The 18,913-nt window shown below is 50.3% G+C and overlaps 1 protein-coding gene across 5 annotated transcripts in view; it reads right to left on the reverse strand.

Moving 5' to 3' along the window:
• CHD3 (chromodomain helicase DNA binding protein 3) overlaps positions 1-18,913 on the reverse strand; it is a 55,835-nt gene that overhangs the window by 33,352 nt on the left and 3,570 nt on the right. For 3 of the 5 annotated variants that reach the window (XM_063301654.1, XM_063301656.1, XM_063301653.1), the window contains exons 2-7: positions 10,183-10,301; positions 9,266-9,439; positions 8,232-8,353; positions 2,160-2,428; positions 1,419-1,549; positions 646-793 (exon numbers count right to left, since the gene is read on the reverse strand). In XM_063301654.1, the coding sequence (XP_063157724.1) occupies positions 646-793; positions 1,419-1,549; positions 2,160-2,428; positions 8,232-8,353; positions 9,266-9,439; positions 10,183-10,301 (963 nt within the window). Of the gene's footprint in view, positions 1-645; positions 794-1,418; positions 1,550-2,159; positions 2,429-8,231; positions 8,354-9,265; positions 9,440-10,182; positions 10,302-16,556; positions 16,755-18,913 lie in introns of those variants that run through there. The other 2 variants (XM_063301657.1, XM_063301655.1) reach the window with 2 other exon arrangements.

Here is an 18,913-nt window from a genome sequence, read left to right on the forward strand (position 1 = left end):
TGTTGCCTGCTCTACCGCCTGGGGCTGGACCTTTCAGCAGCCTTCCCACATCCTGCAGCTGCAGGTACTGCTCCTCCCACAGAAATGGAAGCAGCTCGGAAAGCAGCCTACGTCCCTGAATGATGCCACTTGCCGCGCTAAATCATAATGTGGTTTGGTTTAGTTTAATGGGAACCCAGCCATTGAAATTTGTAAACCATAGTTTTTGGCTTCATGTTATGTGAGAACTAGGCCGCTACGGCTTATTCAACGAATCATGGTTAGTGCAATATGAGAACTCAGCCAATAAACTTAAGGAATGGGAGACCTGCTAAGACAAAAGCATTTGGCCCTGTTCGATTGCCCTAGCCCCAGATAATCCATAGCTTAGTTAATACTATAATCTCCAGCACAAAAAAGGGGGCAGAACATATGGTTTACTGAGAACCAAAAGAAATGAGAAGGGGGCATAGACAAAACTTTCCAGCATTCTCTAGCCATGGACACCAAAAACTTGAAAAAGCTGTTCTTCCTCAACAACTGAGCAAAGCTGAGCACGCTTTTCTCCTTTCACTTTTTAATTGGAAGCGAGTGAGGTGACCTCTCCATAGCTGCTAGAGAAGAACTGCGTACATCTATTGCCCTACGCCATGATCTTACACTCACCCTTTTTCTTCTTTCGTCCAGGTCGACCCCGCTTGAGTTTCTTGACCCTTCCCGAACTGTCTGAACGCACGGAAGAACTGTGAACGCTCGAGTTGTCGAGGTCAGATTCTTCCTCAGGTTCTCCCACCTCGTCACTCTGAAACAAATGCTGTACATAACCGGAGCGGCCCTCCATTAGGAAAAACCCACAAAGAGGTAGAAATGAAGAGGAGTGGTGGGAAAGGAAATGGCTGCTGGGTACCCCAACTTAGGAGCTACGCCCAAAAGCAAGCAGAAAGAAAAAGAGGTCGCTTTACATCCAACCCCATTCAACTGCACCTCAGGGAGGTTGGGGCAGAGGGACAAGGGAGGGCAGGAAGAAAGAAAATGGAGATGATGTTGTCAACAAGCAGGCACTCCCGCAGTCATGCCATGCAACCTGAAGAGCAGCTGGATTTGCTCCACAGCCCATAAACGAGATCTCACGCAACTCCTAACGATACTGCCGAAAGGGCCCTGGGACTGCCTGGGCTCAGAGTCATCCCCGTGGCTAGCGGTAGCCAGCGCGGCACACAAAATAAGCAAATGATGCCGAGCCAGCTTAATTTGCAAAGCATACTCTGGTCACAGAAGGTAGCCCATTTCGAGGTGGAATCACGGTATCTATCTTTCTAAGCAACCGAAAGCCCTCCTGCCCTGCCAATACGTCCAGAAATGCCAAGCCCTCGAGGCCGCCACTACAGCAAGCTTAGGTTCAACACTCGCACCCGCAGCCGCCACTGAATGCGCCTTACTGAGCTGCTCTTCTTGCGCTTCCCTCCGATCATTCCTAGCTTGATCTTCAGGGGCGCCATCCTCTTCCCCTTCGTCTTCCTCTTCATCTCTGGGATGCGGGGGCTTTTACTCCTCTTCTTGTGGCCTGGGCCTTTGGTGGAAGAAACGAAGAACCTCTCAGGAGAACATTCAGCGCTTGCCCTCGTCCGGAAGAGCAACGCGGGTCTCTGCGATGCTCCAAAGCAGCAGGCAGATGGCAAGCCCTGGCAAGAGGCCCCTGGAATAACAACACCCCACCAGACGCTGCAGAAACGCGAGCATCTTGGCTGCCCCCCTCTCCCGCCCCGGGCCCCCGTGCTCCGCTCCCCTGCAAAGCGTCAGAGCTGTGGGGGACACGGGCTAGGGAGAGTGGGCACTCGTCTGTTCTCCAGAAGGGGCAGAGTCTACTGTGGTGACGTATGGCGAGCCGAGGGCCACACAACCCCGGGCGGCCGGTGGGAGACTTAGGCCAGCGTTCTCCTGAGGAAACAAGCGGCCCCGGGCACAAAGACCCCACGCGTAAAGCTCAGGCCCTCTGCTTTACGCCCGAGATGCTGCGCCCTGGCCCTTGACCCCCACACCGGAACTCGCTCGGCACCGCAACGTCCTGCCAACGCGGACCAGCCTCTAGCAGGGACGAGCCGGCCCGGCCCAGCCAGCCGCTGCACCTCCCCTGCCCGCCCGCCCCACCCACCGCCCCGCATCCCCCCCACGGCACTCACCTTTGCCCTCTTTGGTTTTGGCCTTGCGGACCGGGAGCGGCTGGGCGGGCGGCTGCAGCAGAGGCTGGGCCTCGGGGGAAGGGGCCACGGCTGACACGGCAGCCGACACTTGTTCTGCCACGGCGGCGGCAGCGGCGGCGGCGGCGGCGGCCACGGCTGCTGTCGACCCCTTGAAGGGATTGTTGGCGCTGAACTCCCGCCACTTGGCTCCCATGATGGTCATCATTTTGGACATCGGGATCTTGGGATTCTTTTTGGCAATGAGGGGCCTGGGCAGGAGAGGGGAACCAGAGCAGTTTAATTCAGAACGAGAACGCAACGCTCTCCCTTTAATTCTGAGAAAGAGGACACCCGGACGGTGTGGCTAGACCAGCTTACCCCGCTTTCATTTACGGCCGAGATTAGGAGGGTGGCGGCGGCGGAGCGGCCCACGCCCCAGGCCCCGTCGTCGCAGAGGCAGTCCAATCCTGCCCTCTCTCTGCACCCCCCCTGACAAACTGGAGGGGCCTTTAGCTGGGAGAAGGTGCCTCGCTATCAGCATCATAAAGCCACAAGGTGCTTAGAAGCGGGAACATGTGTTTTATTGGAAAGAGGTCCCAGGAGAAATACTTTTACCAAGTTCTGAAAGGGAACGTAAAAACAGAATACTTCGGAACAACTGGGGTCCGAAGAACAGCACGCGAACAGTTGGGGCTTGAAGGCTGCAATGTGCCACGTGGGGTGACCAGGCAGGCGTTCCGCTCAGGAAGAACCGCCAGCCAACATGGCCGCAGGTCTGCTCGCACAGGGAGCTGCAACGTCACACGCAAATCCCTTCTGCTCGCTCCTCCCCCAGGAATAACCCCGCAGCACACCACAGCAAGGATTAACGCTGCTCCCTCCTCCCCGCTCTTGTCAGTCTCAAGGGAAGACAAGAACTGCCAAACTGGAACAGGCCAACGCTCCATTTAATCCGACAGAGGCCAACGGCGCACTTGATGGAGCAATGCTGACTGCTGCAGCACAGGCCCGGAGGCAAAAGCTTTCTGACCCTCCCCCCCCCCGCCGCCTTCCTCTCCTCACCCCCAGCCAAGAACCCCGAAGCAGGAGACATCCATCATTTGCAATCATTCCTGCTGCAAAGGCGGCTGCATCTTGATCTGGCTGCCCCCGACTAGCTTCAGTACTTCACCTGCTGTCAACGCGCGGTGCCAGGAACCTGCATGCCGATGTCTGACCCAGTCGGGGCTTAACTCTACAGAGACCCCTGGGATTTGGGCTGGCAGAAATTCACAGCACAACGGATCTATCTTTGGTTTGGCTAGCCTGGCAGGAAAATTATACATAAGGGTTCCTTCTGAACATAACCAGTCCTGCTCCACATTCAAATCCCAACGGCCTCTGTGCAAGCTTCTGTCTCTCTCGCTTACGAATTCTACTGACCTGCAGCACCTTCTGAGGGCAACCATGATTTTAAAAGGTAAGCAAAGTATTCTGCATGTGAAACCTATTTGGATCTCAGTGGATTTCCGTACTTTACATTAGCTGCTCGGTTCCCAAGGTGATTTATTAGGTTTTGGCTTAACATGTTGCACAAACCAAGCCAGTCGGGTTTACCAAACCAAGGTTTACAGCTCAGCTGTGCCGTGTTCAGCATATAATCCACTGTCCTGCAAACTCAGACTGATTCTGTTGCTTCTGCCCATGGACAACAGACCTGAAGTGGTGCTCGCTCCTGGCAAATTGTGAGAGTTCACATTCACACAGAGAATAGCTGAGAAAAGTGGAAGCCAAGCTTCTCAGTTCCAGAATTCTGCACATAACCCTATTTTTTTCACTTGCTGGACAGATGATAGGAGAGCACATGAATGCACATATTAAGAGCACAGTAAGTATAATGGAAAAAGGGCTTGTGGGGGCTCAGGATACTTGGATTCCAGTTCTCTAAGTCTAGCTGTGATGTCAGGGGCTGGTTGTGAGTCCTTGGAGGTGCACTCGCTATCACTGTGATATCATCTACTTTAGGGCACAGTGGCAGGTCAATTTATATCCTCACATCTCAGAATGTCACCAAGTAGCCAAATTTCCTCATGCCAGTTTTAAAATCTAAGACAGTCAGTTTGGTGTAGTGGTTAGGGCACAGGCTAGGAACTGGGAGACTGTGAGTTCTAGTCCTTCCTCAGGCACAAAGCCAGCTGGGTGATCTTGGGCCAGTCCCTCTCTCTCAGCCTTGAGAAGAAGACGACAAGGGCAAGCCACTTCTGAAATCTTCCCAAGAAAACTTCAGGGACTTATCCAGGCAGTCCACACTTAACTTGAATGCATAATAGATCAGATCAGATCAGATCAGATCTAGGTATCCTTTGAGCCTAGATATAATTATTTTTCATTTTAGTCAATAACAGTACTGAAACTATTTTATGTGTGGATTTCCAAATGTTCTTTTCTTAAGGTTTTTAACCTCCCCTCCAAATAAGGTGGTCCTATTCCTCCCAGCTACAGAAATTAGCCTGCAAACAAAGGGATCTTAGTTAGAAGGTAGACAACTGTTTTATCTGGATGCATGGCTAAGCTGCAGAGTCCTTTCTCTCCTTCCCTTCTTCTGGCACACGTGAGCCCCTTCAGTTTTTTCCTAAACATGGCTTGCACAACAAACTATGGCTGCAGTTGATCACAGCTGATCATGAACTGAAATGTGTCTGCAGACCATGGTTTGGAAGATTTCGCCTAACTAAAATGTAGAAAACATAAGCCATGTGAAAATAAAGGGAAAAGGCATGTAAGATGGGAAAAGAGAAGTGCAGGAAAGTGTATGTCCACGTTCCCTAAATCAGGAACGCACAATTTTTTTCAGGCCAAAAGCCATACTTTTGACCTTGAATGACATGCAAGGACCTATATTCCAGAAGAGCATGGTCAGGACAAAGAGAAGGTAAGGATATAACAAAAATGAAATTTGGTTTGATTTAACATGAAAGCTCACTATATCATGGGAGAGTTAATATAATGATAACTTTTCCTTTCTTCAGGGCTCTGGAGACTGCACGTAACCCTGGGGCCTCAGGCCTCTTGCTCTAAACCATTTCAAGAATTATCTGGACAAAGCCAATAAGAAACCTGCTATGCTGCACTGGGCTATGATCTCATTTTGACTAGTGGATTTGACTTGTTAATTATTGATAGTCAATACAGCCCACAATGCATTGCAGACTATTAAGAGATGCTATTAAAGAAATAAGAGCTCTTACTTTAAAAGGGAGGGGAGAAAATAAGTGCCGGCACCGAAGGAGGGAGGAGGGGTCTGAATTTCTTTAATTTCAAAATGGTTTCCAGAAATAGGCGTGCCTCGGAGACAAAGACAGGCCTGAACAAAACGACACAGCAGGTCTACCATGGCTTGCGTGTGGAAAGAACCGAAGAAAAAGAATGTGGCGAGGCGGGGGAAACAGAGAGGCAGAGACCACAAGATAAAGGAAGGCCCAGCCTGCATCACTTGCTGTTTCAGACTGCAGTACCATATGGGAGCAATTCTGCATCCAGAGAAAAAAACTGAGGCAGAATATTAAAAACAGATCAAGAGAAATGGGGGAGGGAAGAGAAAGCGCCTCGGTATACGGGAAAGAGCCGCATGACAGAAGTCAGAGAGAGACCAGATAGGTGAAACGCTGCAGACACACAGGACGGTGGGGTCAATGGAGTGCCAGCTGTATCTCCTCTTTCCTCCCGCAGAGAAAGAGGAACCTAGTCCAGTAATAACCGCATGGGACCCACCAAGCTTTGCAACTCTCCAGCCAGATCAGAATGCCGGAGCTAAAATCTATTTTGTGCCACCTCCTTTAGATTCTCATGCGCCAGTCTTTTCTCCGTACCAGCCTCACGCTTCAGTCCAGCCAGTTCCCTTCTCTCCGCCCATCCCTCCTCACCCTGGCACCGCCAGAGTCAGGCGGCCCCGGACGAGACACTCGCGAGAGGCCTTGCACATCCGCCTCTCTTGCTCGCTCCTTCCCTCTCCCCACGCACTTCTCATCCCACCTGGGAAAATATTCTGGCTCGGTCAAGGAGGTGAGTGGACAGGAAGGGTGAGCACAGGGAGAGAGGACATTTATGGGGCCCTGGGCCTCCCCCCAGCAGCCTAGCCTTCGCGGCTCCCACGCGGTTCCACCCGTGACTTCAGGCGTCATCAGCTGTGGGTCCACCCAGGCCCCAAGGCACCCCGAGCGTGTCCTGAGGTTGGAGGGTACGTTTTCCCCCCTCCAGCCTGATTCCAGGGTGGCTGCGAGGGACAGTAAGGCATTTGTGCGCTGAGATGAGGCAACCTCGGTCCACGCAGCGCAGGCCAGGGCAGCCACCAGACAGCTCTCTGGAAGCCTCGAGGCCGCGCTCTGCTTCAGGAGCACAGCTGCTCCCACGCGCAGAGCGAGAGACCCTGAAGCCCTGGGGAGCCACGAGGAATAGAGGAAACGGCTCCAAAGGCCCTTCCCGGGAGGAACGCTATCTTGCTCATCGCGAGGGAGCTCCTGGCCAATTCCAGCAGCAGCAAGGAAGGAAGGCAATCTGCCTCCTGCACAGGCAAGTGCCAAACAATTTAGAGCTAATTAGAGCCGGGCTGAGCGCTTCCTCCCCTCAAGCCCCACTGGCAGGCCTGTCCCCTGAGCACCTGGAATAAATCACCGCCTTGATTAAAACTGGCGAGGCCCAGGTGGCCTCACGATTCCACAACCGCCGGTGCCAGATTTCTGCCATTGGTCGCAGAGTGTTGTTGGCAGCGGTGCCTGCCTCTGCCCGCCAAGCTAAAGCAGGGAGATACCGCGGGGCTGCCAAGGCCACTGGCTGCTTCCCTGTAGCTGACATGAGCTCAGCTCTGCCTGGCTTGAGTCACAGGCTCACAGCCAGAGAAGCCCTCAGGTCTCGGGATGCAGACGCCGGGCTGCTTGATGTTCCAGGACTTGCATTTAACAAGGGCACCAAGCCTAGAAAGAAACCCCGATGGCTAGCAGAAAACCCTCCTGTGATACGCGCAGGCGTCTTGCTCCCCCTCCTGCTCCTCCCCTGCTTCCTGCCTGCCTGCCATTCAGTACCGAGACGGTGATGAGAGACCGACTACCTTTTCGCAAGCTAGGGTTTCAGTTGAACCCAACGTTCTCGCTCCAGCACACCTCTCGCAAGACAAGAATGCAGGCCCAAGGCGGGGGCGCTCCTCTTCAGAATCCCACCCTCTCAGAACGCGTATTCAGTCCTTAATGCTACCATGCTAGAAAGTGGGGCAAAGCAGAACCCGGGACTTCATGGAGCGCAATCCCTTTTGTGGAGAAGCAGGAAGCGTGCTTGCAGGTGGGCAGGCAGGGAGACGTACGCATCTACATCAGCAAACCTGTTTATTTGTGTCCATTTATCTGGCTGCCCATCCGAACGACAAAATTTAAAGCTCAGCAGAACCAGACAACAATCATGATGATAATATGTACACATAACGGTAGCCTTTTGCCTCACTAAGTCCTTCTGGGTCCCCCTACACCACGCGACTGTGTCCCGTCTCCCAGGGAATGTCATCTGGCAGGACCTAGTGTCATGAGCACGGATGGTGAGCAGGAGGGGGCCCCTATCCAGGGGCAGAAAAGCATGCGTAGCTTAGAGACTTTGAGCTGTCATTCAAAGAGACCCAGAACAGACCCACCTTGACTTTGGGGGTTTATCTGTCTGGGTTTTCCCACGCTTCTTCAGTTGGGTAGGATTTTCTGTCTACTGTGGCATTAATAAAGCACTAGAGACCTATTCCTCATGTCGGCGTGGTTCCTGCTTAGTTAGGACACCTAGGTGTCGTAAGGTGTGTGTACAGACACGCATGTCCTGCCTGATGATCCTTATAAAACTGCAACTGGACCATGACTCATTTTCTTGAGGTGACTTTGTTCAAAAAGGCAACCAATAAATATTTTAAATAAATAAATAAAAATTAAGTGCTGTTCATTCAGAAGGTCTGTACATAGCTCCAAACGTTGTCTGGAATTGAGTTTTATTTGGGAAAAAGGTAAACTCTAAAGCCCGCTGTGTCACGTGTTCCCTCCGCCCCCACGCTGGCACCAAAGAACCCACCTCATAAACTGGCTGAAAGCTTTGTAATTTGTCAGGGTGTGATAGTCCTCCTCGGTGAAAACGTGGTCCACATCCTCCAGCCCCCAAGTCATGAGCAGCTGAGCAGAGGACTTCTGCTCCACCTTCAAGGGAACGTAACACAAATGTTCAGGACACCTTCCAAGGGAAACACACCCTCTGTGCCATTGCAAGATGGGGGAGAGCTGAGGGGGCGGGGAATAATGGAAATGTCTACACCGCACACCAGCGTTCCGAGATGAACGGAATCGTTCTTCAGCATACTGAACCACCCCTACGTTGGATGCATCCTTCACATCGTGCCTGTTGGGAGTATTAATTATACAAACATATGTTCCACCACCAACTTATGAACGATGCTTCGTTCCAAGCAAAGCGTTTGCAGGGTTGGTGGCGCGCTCGGTGTTACAGGTGATAAGCACAGAAAATCCGTACAGATGCCACCCCCAAATCAGCCAGCCGGGGGACGTCAAGAAGCTGAGGGAACAGCGCTAGACTGGAGTCGCAAGAAGCACACCTACCCGCTTTTTCTGAGCTGTTCGTTGGGAAAAAAGTATTTTTAACCCACATCTCTCGCAAAAGTTGAGGGTCAGGTGATCAAAAATGTGGGAACGCTGTCTTAACACCCACTCCATCCCCGTAACTCTGAGCTTCCCACATCGTGCTCAGCATTGCACGGCTTCCGTGGTTTGGGTCTAGCGGAATGGATGGAACGGACACTGCTTGTCAGCCAGAGCTTCCTGCTCGGCGCGCGGTATGAACTAGGATGCTACAACGTGCGGGAGAAACCGTGGTCCAACAAAGCAGAGTTTAGCGCGAGGCGTGGGGACGGGGCAAGGGAAAGTGCTCCGGTCTGTTCTGTCTCGCGGCACAGAAGGGAAGTCGGGGGCCAGGAGAGCGTGTGTCCCGATGGGCCCCCCCAGCCTGAAACTGACCGCCCTCGTCCTCCCACCCGCCGGCCCGCTCTCAATGGGGGCGGCGAAGGAGGCCAGCTGCCCGGGCCCCGAGCCCCGCACCTTTGGCTTCTGCACTCCGTCCTCCTCGGACTTTTTCCGCCGCCTGGTCTTTTTCTCTTTCTTCTCCCGATGCCTGCGCCGCTTCTTCTTCCCCACGCCTCCATAATCGCTGCCGCCGCTCTCCGACTTGGCCCGATACTCGTCCCGGTCTGACTCAAACTCATCCTCGCTGACCTGCCAAGAAAAGAGCAGAGAGCGGGAGGACACAGCAGCGAGTGAGATCATTAGCATTAATTAAGGACAAGCCTTCCTGCTGAGCACCGAGCAGCCCCGTGCCAGGACCACAGCAGCCCATTCATCGTGGCACAATAGAGAGACTTGGCAAAATAAACAGTCTGGGGGCTTTGTCAACGCCAGAAGCAAAGGATAAACCGTGGAGAGGGATGCAGAAAACCTCCTACTACAGAGAGGAGGACTTGGGCAGGGTTAGCCAATGGAAGAGACACTGAAGGGTTTCCACCACTCGGCATGGACACCGCTGACAAGACACACAGTTCAAACCGAGAAGGAAACGAGGGCGACGCTGCTTCTGGCCCTCCTGTCATCCGAGCTACAGACACGCTCCTTCTGCTGTTCCATCCACTCAGTGTGCCCTTGACCAAGCCAGAGCCCCACCCAAGAGCAACACCACCGGCACTACATGAGTCCGGCTCCCAATCTGTCCATTCGTGGGTGAAAGGGAAGTCCCGAAATCCTGCCATGGTGCCGTGCCAAGCCAAGCGTCTATTTTCCCCTAACCGGTTCTCCTCTACCGTCAGTCAGGAAAGATACAGCTGAAGAAGTCCCAATTCTGTTTGTGAACTTGCTTCAGGCTGCCCATCGCACGCTTGGTGTCCCACAAAGGCAAGAAAGCACCAGCGACATACAGCACGAACCCACGCTGAAGGAAGAGAACAGGCTTGGTTCACGAGACTTACTAATTTTTTGCGCTTCCTGGGTTTCCCTGGCTTGTTCTCTTTCTGCTTTTTGGGCCCTCGTTTCTTCTTCTTGACAACAAGGGGGCTCTCTAAGTTGCACAATTCCTCCTCTTCGTCGTCTGGAATACAAAACAGGGAAAGGGACCCCCCCCAAAAAAAGACAGAAAGAGAAAGAATTCACTTGTCTGCTTTGATACGGCTCATGCGCTACCATTGCAAGCGCAATGACGTGGCACAAGAATTACCCCCCGTTTGCTTGCCACTAACCCTCACGCTGTGCTCTCAGCCAGCAGGTCGAGCCCCAGGGCTGAAAGGGCCAGGCAGTGAAGAGCGGCAGGCGCACGTGGAGTCCTCCACGGTCAGCCCTGTTCAGGCGAGTTCAGTCATTTCCATTTTTTACTTTTGCTTTTATTCCCAGCCCTATTTTGGTCAGAAGGGCTGCCATCTGTTCAAAGGCTCCTGAGGCGTTAACACGGCACAGTCTACACTTTTCCCAGGAAGCTTCACAAAGGCCGTGAGTCAGTTCAATTCAAAAACCACTTGGAGCCACAAGGCAGGCTGTGATGTACGGTGGCTCGCCTGCTTTACGTCTATTTTCACATACTGGGAAGGTCAACTGAACATGTTCTGCGCCAGCCTCCTTACGCCAATCTTTCTATGGCTTGAAGGAGACTATTTTCAGCATCTCAAGCGCCTTCTACTATGTCTCCTCGGCCTAATCTCGCTAGAGTATGCTAGAACTCAAACCCCTTCCAGAAGTACTGAAAAAAAACAGGGTAGTTAGAAACACAACGATCCCTATAAAAGGGTCAGGCTCAGAAATTTCCCAAGGCTAGCCGGAGTGTGAGGGTTGCGAGCAGTGCTGCTCCCTTTATGCCGCAGGTGTAGCAACAACACATAACTCCTTAATAGGAGTCACCCGGGCCAACTCCCCTCTCATTCACCCTTGTTGTAAATCAGAAGGAACTCCACCTAACATCAACAGAAATTACTTCACTGTATTAAGACGGAGGAGAGACCATTAATCCTGTGGGTTTTCTCCGACAGTTTTTTAACCTCCCCTCGGAGCACGGAGGAAGGCTCTATCTACAGCAAACCACAAGCAGAGGCTACACACACCACTGACTCGTTAATATCACAGGACAGCTACCTCAGTGGTAATTAGATGCTCCAGAGCCACTCTGCCCCCTTAAGCAATTTCTCTTGTCTTGCCAGACAAGGTGGGCAGGGAAAGAGACAGAAAAGTCTCGCTGTTAACCTGGCTGTGATTAATGTGGGACATAACCCAACCAAGTGTCAACATTCAGAAAAAGTTTTCCCAAATTAGAAGGACCAATATATCACATCCTGTCACAGTTTAGCTAAAGCCCTTCCAAGCCTAGGCAAGTGAAGACTCTGTTGTTTACAACCCAACGTCAACCCATTTAGAAGTCCACAACCTGCCAGGATTAAGCCCACCAGAAACAGAGAGCATGGTGTCAGAGAGAGAAGTGACATGAAAGCCCATCAAGGCCAAGCTCCTGGGAGACAGGCAGGAACACTCTTCCCATCCCAGGTTCAACATCCTACTAGAGTGTCATGTTTACAGGGTAGCTGACCTTGGGCATTTTGGGGCTAATCTGTTTTACATGGGAGGTTGCTAGATTTATAAAATATTATTTTTGCACACAGAAAATTCTGTAAAACACTTAATCTTCATTCTGTGTGTCTGCCCACCCACATACCCGAACAAGTCCTCTGAAATCCAGGCATGCTGCCCCAGCTGCATGTCCAACCACTCTTGCAGTCAGAAAAGATAACTGTCTTCGCTTTGGGAAACTTGTATGTGTCTGCGTGACAGACCTTTCAGATTCAATTCCCATGACAAGTTCAAGGGAAGGTTCGAAGATAACATAGCTAGGTCACACCATTAAAGCCAGGGGCTGAGTTCATGATCACCAGGAATGCCACAGATACTGCTTCAATCCATTGGAAATAAATAAGTAACATTATTTATGGGTCAACATTAAAAAATCACATATAGGGTACTACATAAAAATTAACCTTCCCCTGTAATTCTACTCTCCCCTTCTGCTTTCACAGTCCAGACAGACTTGCTCCCAGGTTATGGTACACATATCCAATTAGAAAAAAGACAGAGATAAAAAGATTATTTGCTGGGTTGGGATGCCTGCCACACTCCCCCCACTGGGTATGAGCAACACAATCACTAGAACAAGACCTGATGACGTATCCTGGTGCCACTTTCATCTTCCAGATGTTCCCTTTAAACTACCTCCCAGCAGATGAGTTTATCTTCTCAGGAACTTCAGGAAAGCTTGATATTACAGGGAGGTGGAGAAGTACCAGGTGAGGGGCCATAAAAACAGCGCAGGACAGAGCAGTGTGTCTGAGTATAAGCAGTCACATGCGCAGCGCACATGAACAAAAGCAGATCCGGGTCACTCCAAGTTTGGCAGGACAAGGATGAAGTCTCAACAGGGAAAGCTGGCTACCAAAGCAGGGAGAACTTTACTGGGAAAGGAGGGACACTCAGTTAATGCAATCAAGTGGTTAGACATAGGGAGGCATATACCTGCACATACCTATTCCTTGTAAGATACATATGTGCTGGCTAGAATGGGTATGTTATTGGTCAGTTCAAACTGCTGAGCAAAACACTTAAAAGCTCCAGTTTTGTATTCTTACCGCAGTATCAAAAAGCAACAGGCTGAAGAAACCTTGCTATTTTCATCAACTTTCACCCATTCAAAGTCACAAATCAGGCTAGCTTACTACAAAAGATTTTTAAAATAAACACCCTTCATGGGGTAGGTGGTTAAAAACAGCACTTTTTTTTTAAATGAATGGCACTACCAGCCCATAATCCGCTGAATCATGAATCATAAAGTGTTTATTGGCAGTCAGATCTCTCTTTTAAGATAAAGCTAGTTATGGCTATGGGCTAGGATGATAGTGGCCTCAATACTTCCTAGACTGAGATCACACTGTATTTAATTTACCTAAATGGCCTAAAGCAAGGCAGTAGCTTCGGACTCTGAGTGGCTGATCACATTTCTGAATCTCCTCCACATTAAATTAGAACATATAGTAATAGTAAATTAGTACAAGTTCCGATGTGCTAATTCACTACCTGCAGGGAATATTACAGAGAATAGCATGGGAAATATGACCGCTCATCTGCAGCTGCACGTGGTCCAGAATTCTCTCATGTCTTTCTACATCTTATGTAAAATTACTGCAGGCTACCCAGAGAACTTCATGAGTTGTTTTTATCTACCTCTAAAGCCCTAATAACAAACGAACTTTCTGATATGGTCATTTGACTAATCAATAAAGTTACTGACTACCAGACAAACCGGCCCATGCATTAAGATCTGTTTCAGGGCCCTACTCAAAGGCCTCATAAGATCCCTGTTAATGTTCCAGAAGTCCCTCAAGACCTGGCCGTGTCATCAGGCCTGGGGCTCCCAGGGGACCGGTGACACTCGAAGATGGCTCCATCATTGCAGTTAATATTCATTCTCTCCTGTGTCTTGGGTTTTTTATATTTTAATAACAATTGTTTTGTAGTTTTAATAATTACTGTTTTTATATTTATTGTTCTACTTAATTGTTGTATGCCATCCAGAGTCACTTTTTGTGAGATGGGTGGCCATATAAGTTTGATATTAAATTAAATTAAATTAAATTAAATTAAATTAAATTAAATTAAATTAAATTAAATTAAATTAAATATTAAGTAAGATCAATTCGGCTGATAGGCACAAGATACAGGATCTTTCTAGTGATGGCCTCTAGGTTATGGATCTTCCCAACTCCTGAGGTACATCTGATTTCAATAACAGCAATTTAAACCAACTCACCTTAACAAACAGAAACATAAAGCTTTATTCTGTAAGACTTAAACAGTTTGTATTAATAGCCAAGTCTTAATCTAGAATCTAAATGAAGTCAAGTCCAACATTAGCTCAACCTCTGAGGGAACAGGGAGGCATTCTGTAATTGGCCAGCAAAAAAGGGAAGGCTGCCGCCACCCCAAATCTCTACTCCATCAACTGAGCAAAAGGAGAACTTACAACCAGAAAGTTAGGTGCCGGGAGTGGTGACCCCTCAGACGCAAAGTCCCAACCGTTTAGCATTTTACACAGCATCACCAATTCCTTGAACCCAAGTCTGAATCACCTTGGCGAGTGTACGTAGTCAAACCCTTCTTGCAAATTCTTCTGCTGCAGCCCCCGGACACCGGGGATTGTGCCACCAAAATTCAGCGCTGAATCCCTGAAAATCGGCAACGTGAGTTACCCGCAACTGACAAGTAAGAAAATTCAACTGGCAGGCAAGGTATTGCTCTGTCCCCCGTGTTCCCTGTTACTAAAAATATTTATTTCACATAGAAATACATAAAATATTTTAGGACCTACTGGAAAAGAAGTGCTGCCCCAGCCCAAAGAGGACGCCCACCTCCGTTTCATAACCAACGTTCTTTCCGTAGGCCCTTCCTGTCACTGATAAAAGCCGCTGCCTTCTGCGCTGGGCCGCTCCACGCAGAACGCGCTGCGGTGCTCCCGGTGGAGAATCAGCAGAGCGGAGCTACCTGTCCCAGGAGCAGATGCAGCAATAGGCAAAGCGGGCCAAAGCGCCTTAGCCCACCATGGCTGCTCTAGCCTCCGCTGACGCTGAAGCGATTGCTACGCCCAAACGAAGTATTTCTTCCTTAATGAGAGGACAGCAATCCCCTTCAGAGAAGACTGCTGATTTGGGGTGCACGTGCAGGAACCATCCATCTAGAAACCCCCTGCCTTATCGGATAGGCAGGAATGACACTGCTCCCTCTAAGAGTGGGTCGCTGCAAGGACCAGTACGTGGAGGCTGCAAAGTAACCCGCCCCCCCAGAAGCATCGGAGACCGCGTTTCAATTTTATACGCATTTTCAAATGTAGGATTCATTCGTCACAAAAGGTCCGCCACGTCACCAGCCGGCATCTCCGGCTCCATCCCGCTTCTAAAGGGCCGGCCCAGAAACGTAACTAGGCGCCAATATGGGATTTGGCCCACCTTGGCGGCCTAGAGCGCTTCCAGGTGTCTCTGCAACTGGAGTGATGAACGAGTTCCAATACGGTCAACCGCCTGGGGAGCACAGAAAGAAGGCAGCCGCCTCTAGCGCGACGGAACATCTGGAGGGAGCCGGGAGCCCTGGCCACCCAGTGCCTGCTGGGTGACCTACAACGCGTGTGCTGTCAGGGTCTCCTGCCTCCCCCCCGCCCCACCCCGCCCCGCTCCCTCCCCCCGCCCCAAAACCCACAGGACGTGAGCTACTGTATAAATCACAGCTGGCACTAATTGGCTCCCTGCGCCCACAGCTCTGCCGAGAGGTCGCAGGCTAAACGGGACTGCAGGAGGCTAAGCTGCCCTCCTGCGCTCCCGCAGGGGAGTTCCTTCAGGTCAAAGATTAAACACACCGGGTGCGGAGAAAGCCAGCGTGTGTGGGGAGAGAACGTTGTCCATCCTCTGTGGGTAAACAGAGCGGCTGCATTCTTCCCTTTCAACGTGGTTGGTACAAATCCAACCCCCTTCCCCTCATCCACCCAACAAGATAATTTTATATCCGCACTGCCGGCCAGCCAGATCTTCCTCGCTCGCGCCAACCCAGCCTCCGTCTAAAACCAAGCCAAACTCCAAATAGCCCTGGGAGCTACTCCGACAGCTAAGTCAGGCCTACGGGGAGACACTGACATGGCATGCCCAATCCCCCCTTCCTATTTCAGACCTGTCCCCCACCGTCACTCCTCTTTCTCTCTTTGTCAAATATCCGAGAACAGCCAATTCATACAAAGCAGGCACCCTTGCCAAATCTCAGAGACAATCCAGCAGTTGGTTGAATCTCTGTTCAAAATGCGGTCCAAAAATACACATCTTTCCTAGCAGACCTCCCAAATTAAAAACAGGTGTAAGGCAGATCTGGGCTTAATCAACCAAGAAGCTGATGCTCCACTGCAGGCATCTTCTCCGGGGGGGGGGGGGGGGGGGGGAGGCGGCGGCGGCACTGGCAAGGGAAGCGTTTGCAACACAATCCTTGCCCACACTGAGTCAACCAAGTACTATTATGCTTTAAAACAACAACAAAGCGTCTTGCAGATAAAGCCAATATTGTCACCCCTTCTCCATTCCACTCCAGTTACAGCAAATGCCATTAAACTTAATGAATATTGGTGCAATAACTACATTCAACCCCACCACCGCCATCACCCCCTCCCCCTCCCTCCCTCCCTCCCTCCCCGCACACACACACACACACACTACATTTTGCATCTGGCACAATTCTAGCTCACTCTGACAATACATTTCTCTCTGAATCCTCCAAGCAGATTCACCTTGTTGCATTTCCCTCATACAAGGCCACCTTCTTTCCGCTTCTGATGGGATGGAATTGACAAATACGAGGGGGGGAAATACATCAGGATAGGTTTTACCAGACACCCCCTCCCCCACAACTCTTGTCAATTTCTAATTCATCTATCAATCTTTTTTTCTCCCTACTTCTTCCAGGCTTTCTTGTTCCCCCTTACCCCCCTTTCCTAATCATAATATTGGCACACATGCGCAGAAGATTCTTATATTTGGCAGGCAATCAACTAGAATTTTCCACACACGTGATATTTCTACTCCCTACCTTGAAAATATATATTATATAAAGCTAACAAAGGATCTGGATAGGAAATGGGGAGGGGGGGGGAAGAAGGAATGTAGATGAGTAGCCATAACTACAAATTATAGTAGACCAATCCTTCTTAGACAAACAGTATTTATGTATTTCAAGTTAATACCAAAAAAAAAAAAAAAAAACAACTGGACAGCCAATCTGAAAAGAAAAAGGAACAGCGCCTTTTATCTGTGTCAGTTAATGGCGGAGAATAACAGCCATTTCCATTAGTGAGAAATCTTAATCATGAGGATAAAAACAGTCATGCGGGGATGGGAGTGGCAAGGGGAAAAAGCATATTCAGTGAGATAGGAAAGATTTACGGGGTGGCTCAATTCTGCGATTTGTCTGTGAAAATCACAGCAGATTAAAAGCAAGCCCAGATTTTCCAAACTCTGCTTTCTCAACCGTTGAACACGATAGGAGGGAAGAGAAGCAAGCCGTTGGGCTTTCAGAAATAGCTTGACAACCAGCTGTCAACTCCAGCCTGTTGCTGAAAACAGGAGGGGAGTCTTCAAGCCAGTCACCCTGCCACAAAACTGCACCAGGAGAGCATCAGCTGGCAAGGAGCACTGCTGGCACGGACGGATGGCCAAACCGTGCCCCTACAAGCCGGGTGAGGTCAGGGCACCAGGCTCCCTCCCAGGCCTTTTGGCACTGCAGGGGGGGGGGGATTCTTTCTTGTTGGGAGCAAGAGGCCACAGACCGAAAGGACGGGCCAGACCAGCTCAGCTTCCAGAGTAAGTGGAAGCTTGTGAAAATCTGACCAGGGACTGGTTTTAAGTATTTCTGTACTGTTTGGGGCTCCCTGGAAGTTCTCAAAACTGGCAGGCACTACCATTATTTTTTCTCTTCTCTGTCACCTGCTTCTCCCCCCCCCCCCCGCACAACGATAAACTTTCTTTCTTCTGAAGTACCATCCTGACAAAAGCACGGCCTTCTTCATCAGAGAGGCTCTTGACCCTACTCCGCCACTGCCTGAGCACCGCCTGCACTTCCCTCTCCTTCCTGTGTCACCCTATCCCTCCCTCTTCCTCAAGAGCCCAAATATCCTTCTCAGTCGAAATCTGGTCGAATTGTGCCAAACCGGGGGGGGGGGGGAGTTTTAGCTACTGTTTGCGTATTTTTGCAGCCTCCTAATCTGCCGCTGGCCATGCCACTTGAGAGGCACGTTAAAAATCTGTTCAATAAACCAAGACATGGTCAGCATGCAGACTGCAGCTGCAGCAGGCAGTATTTTAAAATCATCTCCTTCCTCGGAGATCATAAAATGCAGCTTTTTGCCAAATTAAAAGCACCGATATCCCATCCAGGCCTCTGTGGGCCACTGGGATGTAGTGATTAAGGTGATGGATTAGCACCAGGGAGACGCGGGTTCAAGTCCCCCTTCAACCTTGGAAGCTCGCAGGATGACTTCGGGGCAATCCCTCTGCCTCATCCCAACCCACTTCACAGGGTTGTTGTTGATGGAGAAAATGGGAGGAGGGAACGTCATGTACACCCCCCTTAGGCTTCTGAACAAAAGGCAGGATAGAAATCTAACAAATGATAAGCTCTGCTAACATCACAGGAACCAGGGATGCTTGTTCTCACAATAGAGAGAAGAAGCCAGAAGTCTTGCGGCTTAACAGATGTGATTTCTTGACCCCAACAGCAGCAGACACGATGGGGGCAAACGCACGGTGCACGTGATGCAACCACCACAGACCGAGTCTTTTATTCTTTCAGAACACGCTACAGTATGCCAAAATATTACAGGCTTAATTTCTACATCAATGTACTTTTTACTTTCGTAAGCTGGAGGAAAAAAATTTTACACAACGTAAAGCATCACCTGTTACGTGTAGAAGTACCTGTTGGCCATATCCTATTAACTAAAAGCATCAGATTCCTAAAACTCATTGTTCATCGTTGGCACAAGAGAGCTAGGTCTTTCTTCATATACTTGTGCTCATGCCTTTGATCTCACCCAAACGTAGGACTTCCTATTTGCCCGTTAAAATTAACCTTGTCGGATTTTGTCGATAC

The sequence above is a fragment of the Candoia aspera genome, chromosome 4 (assembly GCF_035149785.1).
Source record: "Candoia aspera isolate rCanAsp1 chromosome 4, rCanAsp1.hap2, whole genome shotgun sequence".
In the NCBI taxonomy this organism is placed as follows: Eukaryota; Metazoa; Chordata; class Lepidosauria; order Squamata; family Boidae; genus Candoia; species Candoia aspera.